This window comes from Chenopodium quinoa, unplaced genomic scaffold (genome assembly GCF_001683475.1).
Source record: "Chenopodium quinoa cultivar QQ74 unplaced genomic scaffold, ASM168347v1, whole genome shotgun sequence".
Taxonomy (NCBI): domain Eukaryota; kingdom Viridiplantae; phylum Streptophyta; class Magnoliopsida; order Caryophyllales; family Amaranthaceae; genus Chenopodium; species Chenopodium quinoa.
The window spans coordinates 2,411,722-2,420,552 of record NW_018742815.1 but is presented as its reverse complement, the minus strand read 5'-3'; the positions used below and the strand labels follow the sequence as shown (position 1 = coordinate 2,420,552).

The following is an 8,831-nucleotide window of genomic DNA, read 5'->3' as shown; positions in this document are numbered from 1 at the left end:
ATATGGGAGTAATAACGTAAACAAACACTTTGAAGGGCAAATAAGTCCGTACACTATTTATAAGCGCAATCTCCTACTTTTTATAAGGTAGAGATGCCTATTTCTCATTTTGCACGGAAATTAAGAAAGTTAAAGATTCCTTAAAATTAATAATTGGGTGTATAAATATACATGTGGGGTCAGAAAGAGATAGAGAGAATAAAAAAGTGGTTGGGAATGAGGATATAGAAAGTATTGGAAATTGATATTAAAGTACAACATAAAAAAGGAAAAAGGGTGATAAATCATCAAAAAAGAATAATATTGTAAAAAGGTACAATTTATAAATATAAACTGACACTTAATTTGATGACCCAAAAAAGAAACAGAAATGTAATAAAGATACGGAGGGAGTACAAGCTTTGACGTGTTATGATAATATTTGGGAAAAGGAAGTGTAAATTTAAACTAATACTCCATATTCCGTACTTTTTAAAAAAAGGTTTACTCTAAACCCTTAAAAGGTGTGCGTTATCATCATATCAAATATCTCTGAAGTTATGAGATCGATAATGGAATCAAATATCCCTATAATTATGAATCAAATTGTACTGCACAACACTTTAATGTTAGGATTTAACTATGAAATCAGAGCTCTTTTCCCTCCTACCTTGCCTCAGGGACGGCCTGTCTGTATGATGGAGATAGGATTGCTGGTACAATCAGGAAAGTGGAGAAGATTACCAGTGCTCACGCACAGAAGTGGCAGCCATGGATGGTGGAGGAGTACGTTATCCGAGCATAAGTGCATAACCTCACTCCACCTCTGCTTGTAATGGTATCTCTAAAATATCAAAAAGTAGAAACTGAACAATAGTTTCTTCCTTGTAATAAACCTGAGAACTTGAGAAGATTTAAGTTTAAGTTACAATCATCATGAGAGAGATTAACATCCGAAATGATTAAAAAAAAAAGTAAAACGAAAAACAAACTCATATTTATCATGTAAAAATCTATTTATGCAATCACAACATCAAGTGAACTACTTGCACCAAACTGACTACACCCACTAGAAGATTTGCACTTCCCAGTCCTACAATTTGAAGCTGGTCTCTTACAACATCCACCCTTAATCGCGCTATCCATTTTCTCCGGTGTCCCTTCCAACTTAGCAGTACAAGTTTTCTTAGCACAACAACCTTTTTTCAGCTCCTCTGCCTTCTCACTACTCTGCTGAATTGCCTTTTTGCTAACTGAACTTTGGCACTTAACTTCTCCCTTGGCAGTTTTATCACAACAAGACTTATTCTGAACAATGTTAGTACTCGGCTTCTTGTACTCGTCAGCCCCTCGTAGAAGCAGCATACTGTTGAGTATTACAAGCAGGCATGTACCAACATCGGTCACTACAGCAACTAAGAGCATTGAGTAGCCAGCAATGGCTAATGCAAGGACTAATCCCTTTGTCGAAAATGATATGATCACATTCTCAACGATTTTTGTAGATGCTTTCTTTGATATTCTAATTGCTTCTGGTATCTTTCTGATGTCATTGGACATCAGAATTACATGTCCTGTCTCCATTGCGAGTGCAGAACCTGATATCCCCATTGATATTCCGATATCAGTTGTTGCTAAAGCGAGTGCATCGTTTATTCCATCTCCTACCATTGCTACTACTCCATCCTTCTTCAATTCCTCAATGATTTTAGCCTTGTCTTCTGGTAGTAACTGCGGGTGAACTATGTCAAGCGCGTTCTCTAACTGCATACAATTAATCTTTGTCATTAAGAAAATTCTTGCAATTCAAACAAACAAAAAAAATACTAGATTAACAATAGGAAAATTTGTTTGAAAAGGACTAATATATTCACTATTTTGTATGGAAGGACCTTTTATGTTGAAAGTTGTCTGAAAGGACCTTATAAGTATGTTTTGATGTTTATAAAGACCTTGACATCGGAATCCGGCGTTTAACTTTGATTCTCCGGCGTTGACCCCCACGTGCATGCCACGTGACACTAAAAAAATTACCCTCTCCTTTTTTTTCCCGTTTTCCCTCCAACCCCAGTCTTCAAAACACTAGCAAAGTCAAACACCGGATTCCAATGTTAAGGGGAAAAAAGGGAGAAGGTATTTTTTTTTTAATGCCATGTGACATACACGTGGGGTGTCAATGCCGAAGAATCAAAATCAAATGCCGAATTCCTATGTCAAGATCCTTCCAAACAACAAAACATACTTATAAGGTCCTTTTAAACAACTTTCATCATATAAGGTCTTTCCAAAAAAAATAGTGGATATATAAATCCTTTCCAGACAAATTTTCCTTAACAATATGCTTACTTGTACATACCTGATGTTGCACCTGTTGTGCTGCAGCATGATTATCACCAGTTAGCATAACTGTTCTAATCCCTGATTCCTTTAGCTCTTTGATTGCTTCCATGGCTCCTGACCGACAGTTGTCGGATAGAGCAAAGGTTCCAACCAGAGTTGCTCCCATGTATATAAATCCACTCGCTTTTTCTTCCATCTTATGCAACTCATTGTCATATTCTGAAAATAAGCAGCAGCAAAATCTGTGATTAGACAACAGTGTTCTGTAGATTATAGTTTAATCTAAGTTGTTTCGACTTCAATAAAAAAAATAAAATCGCGCTCACTTTCTGTACATCCTGCTCTTAGAGCGATTCTATAATTCCCAATGTATATATGTTCACCCTCAATTTTTCCATATATCCCTTCTCCTGGATAGTTTTGGAATTCCTCCACCTTTTCAGGAATTGGCTTAATGGAATGTGATGCAGCATAGTTGACAAGTGCCGCTGCCATTGGATGGCTCGATTTACTCTCAATACTCGAAATCCTGACAATATTTAAATAAATCAGCAATGAAAAGAAGAAAGTGATTACTACTAGTTCAATGCATAGGACTAGAAACTAACCAGAAGAGTAACTTCTCAATGCTAACTGTTTCGTTTAGAGACTGAAAGTGTGTGACAGAAAATTCTCCTGTTGTGATTGTCCCGGTTTTATCAAAGGCGACAGTCTTAACTTTAGCAAGAAGCTCAAGGTAATCTCCACCTTTGAAGAGAAGCCCTGCTGTTGCGGCTTTTGAAAGAGCGCAGAAAATTGTGACTGGTGTAGAGATTACTAGTGCACAAGGACAAGCACTCACCAATACAACCAAGGCTAGATGAAACCAGCGCGTTTTATCACTACTTTGTAAAACAATTGGAGTTACAGCAACACCAGATGATATCAGAACAACAACTGCAAAACAACAAAGTAGAAATAATGAGAAGTTAAAATTGAAAATTCTCTAACTAACAGGACACAAAACATTGTTGATGTGTTAGATTTGATCTGTTACTTACCAGGAATGTACCATTTTGTACAATCCTCAATAAATGTCTGGATTCTAGCTTTCCTACTCTGAGCCTCTTCTACAAGATTCACCATCCTTGCCACTAAACAGTTTTCGGCTAACATTGTAGTTCTTACACCGATATAGCCTAGAGACATTTCAACAGGTAACCAACAAAGTTAAGAAATAACGAAACTAATCTAAAACAAACTACCTAAACGTCTCAAATGTTCACTCCTAAAACAACACAAAAAAGTGTATGTCAATTTAAATGATACTAAATAACAAGTGTTAAACTAACCATTTAAATTGATAGTGCCAGCCAAAGCAGTAGAGCCAATTTCTTTGATGACAGGAAAAGATTCACCAGTCAATGCCTTTTCATCCACTTCAGATTTACCCTCCACAACAACTCCATCAATAGGAATAACCTCGCCTGCTTTAACTGCGATAATGGTTCCTAGATTCACACTTGTGACATCAACTTGTTTACCAGAATCAGCCAGTGTTGCTTTCAGGGGCGTCATGCTTGTCAGAGATGACATTACAGACATAGCCTACTTAATTTCAACACAAATGTATACAACTCAACTCAATAACTTGTATAATTTAAAAGGTATTAAAAAAAATTCATATATAGGAGCAAAACCATACCTTGTAACTAGCTCTTGACTCGAGCCACTGAGCTATATTGTACAAGAAGACGATTATAGCTGCATCAGTGTAATCTTGCAGAGCTATTGTTCCTCCAACTAGAAAGTACAAAACAATATAAGCTCATAAATGGATGTGACATGAGGTTTAATTTTCTTGTCCCAAAACTCGATCCATGTTAGTGCTACATGCCATTTTACAAGAAGCAAGAGGTAATTAAAAGATGAGCTAATTACCTGCAATTAAAACAATGACATTAATATTGAGTGTCAGATTTCTGATAGATGCAATGCTTCTCCAAATAATGTTCGGAACTCCAATAAGGACAGCCACAATGGCTAACCATTGCATTGGTTGATACACATATTTCAACAATGACAACAGAAGCAATACACCACAAGTTATGTTCCACTTCCCTGGCCATTTCTTGGTGTAGTTGGCTTCTCCTCGAGGTCGAACACTTGCTTCTAGTCGTGCTTGATTCAATGCTTGTACTGAAACACCCAATACCGATAAAAGGGAGGAGAGGTGTTAGGAGATGATCGATGATCATACATTCATACTAGCTAACTACATATTTTGTGTATTGGGACAGATCGAGGGAGTAAGATTATGTTCTATTCGACTTATATATGATACATTAAGTTTAGACGAAATAATATGTAACATAACTTATATTCTTATACGTAGTACTATTTACATTTAATATGCGTTTCTAAACCTTATAAGATTAAAACCAAGGACAAAGAGAACAAATTTACACATACTTAGGATCTGTTCCCTTTAGATTATTTTCAGTTCACTTCAGTTCAGTCAATCAAAACAACCGTACCATTTACACCAAGGAATTGAAAAGGACCATGAAAAAGAGGAAAATCATAATGATATAAGGGGAAGGCTGCACCTAATGATTTGTGTTTTACAATATTAAGTATAATACAAAGTACACAGTATAATATATTAAATATATTATGATAACGACCTATGACATATTGACAACAACATTAATTATAAAATACAAACAAGCTCAACTGTTATTTAAAAGAAGCTGACCATAATATAGACTATATAGTATACAAATAAATCCAAAGTGTCAGTCTATCTAGTAATTTTTTTAGTCAATATTTTTGTATCGAATCAAATACTGAAAATATTAATATACCTATTTATCCAATATTTAAGTGCATGTATAAATCTTATACATATGACAACAATTAAGGAGAAATGAAATATGAAGTTTATGTAGCCAGGCATTGTCTGAGGCCGTCTCTAGTTAAAAGTTTTTTAAAAAAATGTCCACTAGTGCTACAAAAATCAACACTAAAATTGAACTTATATGACCAAAAAAAACATTTGGTCAGAACGTTTGACACAAGAGCTACTAATTGGAGTTCATGTCATATAAATTAAATCCAAATATATTGAAAAGTGGACTTTTACTCCATCCAATTAGTAATAAATTTATTTTCTAAACGAAAAATATAGGAAGAATCAAGACTACTTCATCACTTCGGCCCTCTTTTCTTCGAAAAAAAAAAAACATTAAGAAAAATCACTTTTATTTAAAACACATTTTCAAAATTCATTCAAATACTTATAATTTATTTACTCGTAGTACATCATAGAATAACAGAAGAATTATTAGAAAAAACTTAATATTAATATCATCATCATAATTAGATGATTAATACGGAGTAATTAATAATTAAAATTAGCAATCTTTATATATATATCCTTGCAAATGAAAATAAAAAATACATACCAATTTGAGAAGGAGAAATAATGCGAATATCATGGACAACCGTCAAAGTCTTGGTAGGAACAACAACAGAAATGTCCTTGACACCATTTAAAGGTTTAACAATTGACTCAATCAATGGAACTTCTGATGAACAACACAATCCCATTATCTCAAAATAGCTTTTCTCCAACTTCACATCTTCTTCTTGTATTGTTTGTTCCTGTATTGATTCGCGGGTTCAACAAGTTTCAATCAAGTCGTCACTTATTTACATAATCCCCAAATCATAAATTTTTAAAACTCGTGAACATACAATAACATAGACAAGTTACAAGGATGGGATACTTGATCTAAGTATATATGGTGTCATTCTCTGCAATCGTTAAAGTGTATCTCAATTGTTAATCTTAAGTGATCTGATTGTGTTAGTCTATAATATTTGATAGATAATACATTAATACATTGATCTATATACTTCCTTTGTTTCTAAATACATGATATTCTCACAAGCATAAAGGATTCATTTATTTGGTTGGATTATTTTTGCTATTTAAATTAGGGTTTCGATCAACTTTTTGCATACATGCAATTGTTTTCCTACTAATTAAGCACCCTCCTTTTATTTAATTAATTGCTTATTGATTATTGTTAGATGGGAGATTGGAGAAGTTCCTATAACTTTAATTGGAAGTAGGGACTATATCATTAGAAGAGCCAAAAAAAATTCGTTGGGAATAAAAAAAATCTAATCTTTAAACATCAATTACATATTCTTATTGATTAAGTAACAAATGAGGACTAATTATCTGATGCAAGGGCCTAATATAACATGGTATGTGATAAAAACTCCATTACACTTCAATTAATTTAATTCATGTTAATTAAGGGATTGTTAAAGTATTTAATTTACCTTAGTAATAATTGATTTGGGGGTGCTTTCCAAGATAAGCTATGAAGCAAATGAAATCCATCTCTTTGCCTAGATGTAATTTCCCGATCAATTGATCTGAAACGTTTTAGAAACAAAACATAATCAACAACAACATCAAGAACTCTGAAATTATTAATTTAAAAAAAATTTGTCAAAGAATGAATTTATGCACAGTTTAGGCAAAGGTTAAAAAGTATAAATTATATAGTTTTAATAATTCTTATAAAAAGTTGAGCATTAAATAAAAGCCAAAATGCTCCATATTAGCTCTATCAAATACTAGCTAGCTTAATTAGTACACGGCTAGGGCTACATCAAACATAAATATACATATATTGTATCGATAAAAATATAAGTATATTAGCTTACATGAAACTAAAGCTAGGTAAATCTTTCATAATTCATCATATATAAAATTGATGAGTTTAGATTTTGCCTAAAGATCATCAACACTCTTTAGCTAGAATGCCAACATGAAAGTATGTTTAATCAAGCTGCCGGCGCTACATCATCACCATCATCGTCATCATCATCATCATTCTCATGCGGCCTCATCGTGGCAAGGATGCTGAGCTTCGGCTGATCATCATCACCATAGATTGTACCAAAAGTAGACATGTTTTTAGATAAAAATAAAAAATGATAAGTATCAAAATATAATTGATATTATAAAATAATGATAAATGTAGTTGATGATGAATTATATTTTTATTTATGCATCTTATATTTATAATACAAGAAAGAATAATAGTTATTGGAAAATCTAGCAAGTGTCTTTTTAGTGATGTCGTTGTAAGTTGAGATATTGTTTCAACTTTATTAAGATTTGAGTATGTGATGCAAAATGTAACAAGGTGGAAAAATTAGGGCACATAAAAACATACGTGCCAATAACTTTAGGGTCAAGTGGCACGTGGGCCAGAGGCATTGGTGAGCTTATGTTAGGAGCCTGTTATGCACGAACCACACGTGCTAGCAACAGTCCATGCACACTCCCATGCAACTTTGTTACGTGTTTTTCATGAGGATTTGGCTAGTCAACTTCTTTCAAACTAAATTCAACTTTTGGTCACCACACTTTGCTTTTGTTGCAATAAAGTTATAGATATAGAATGACTTAACATTTGATCTTTGTTTCTTTAGTCCTTTTTCTTTTGTTGGAGGTTATTATGATCTCTATATACGTACGTATACTAGTCTTTAACGTGACCCTCTTAAAATATTTGTTAGCTATTTTTTAATCTCTAATTTGCTCTAAATATTTCTTATGGTTCTTCTCTTTAATCCCTAATTAACTCGCTAGCACAAATCAAACATAAAAACGAAATTTAATAATTGTGATTTGATTAGGGGTTAATGCAAGAGAAAAAGAATAGAGTTAACCAAGGATGATTAGGTAACGAATTTACAAACATTAGGCATTACGAGTATGGTGTCTGCTAGTTCATTATTCATTCTTGCAAAATTAAACGATATGAGGTTTATGATTTTGGTCATAAAAATTAAATTTGAATCATACTACTCGTATTTGTTTTTATCGGCTACATGATAAACACAATTGTTATCCAAGTTTAGTGTATACTTTTTTAATACTAGCAGTAAACACAGTTGTCTGGTCCATTTAAAGGAACAAGCCTAAGATCGTCGATACAGTATCACTCGATCATTCAGTCTATGCAGCAAGACAGTACAGACAACATCAAAAGGCCTTTGAAATTCAATATCAAAAGGCTCTCCGGGGTAATGTTAGTATTATTGGAATAAAATTTAGGCCTTTAAAACTCATGTCTAATAGGAGGAATTCTTGAAATCTAACTGTTAGAGTCATTTATGACTCTTACAGCACACATTCGTATTTTACATGATACCAACAACAATTTATATCGATACCAACAAAACAATTTTATGTTCATTGGTATCATTTAATAAGGTGGTTGGTATCATGGTGATACTATCTAAAGTATAATGAAATATCAACATGTGTTATGACATTATTTTTTTCAAGTACGGTAAAAGTGAATGGACGATGATGCCCCTTGTTAGAGTCATAAATGACCTAACAGTTAGAGTCCTAGAATTCCTCTGTCTAATAGACTCTGCAAATTTAGATGTAACATCTATCTAAAATATAAACAAGCTAAGCATCTGGTGGACAA

General features: G+C 33.3%; 1 protein-coding gene across 1 annotated transcript; it reads right to left on the bottom strand.

The window, feature by feature from the left end:
- Positions 1–846: 846 nt before the first annotated feature.
- Positions 847–7,361, bottom strand: LOC110725725 (putative inactive cadmium/zinc-transporting ATPase HMA3). The gene is made up of 11 exons (XM_021905193.1): positions 7,045–7,361; positions 6,655–6,750; positions 5,766–5,964; positions 4,240–4,497; positions 4,004–4,101; positions 3,651–3,906; positions 3,360–3,497; positions 2,928–3,255; positions 2,646–2,848; positions 2,336–2,538; positions 847–1,743 (listed from the first exon to the last, which is right to left on the bottom strand). Exons 3-11 carry the CDS (start codon positions 5,908–5,910, stop codon positions 997–999), a joined length of 2,376 nt encoding a protein of 791 aa, XP_021760885.1. The 5' UTR covers positions 5,911–5,964; positions 6,655–6,750; positions 7,045–7,361; the 3' UTR covers positions 847–996.
- Between the last annotated feature and the right edge of the window lie 1,470 nt (positions 7,362–8,831).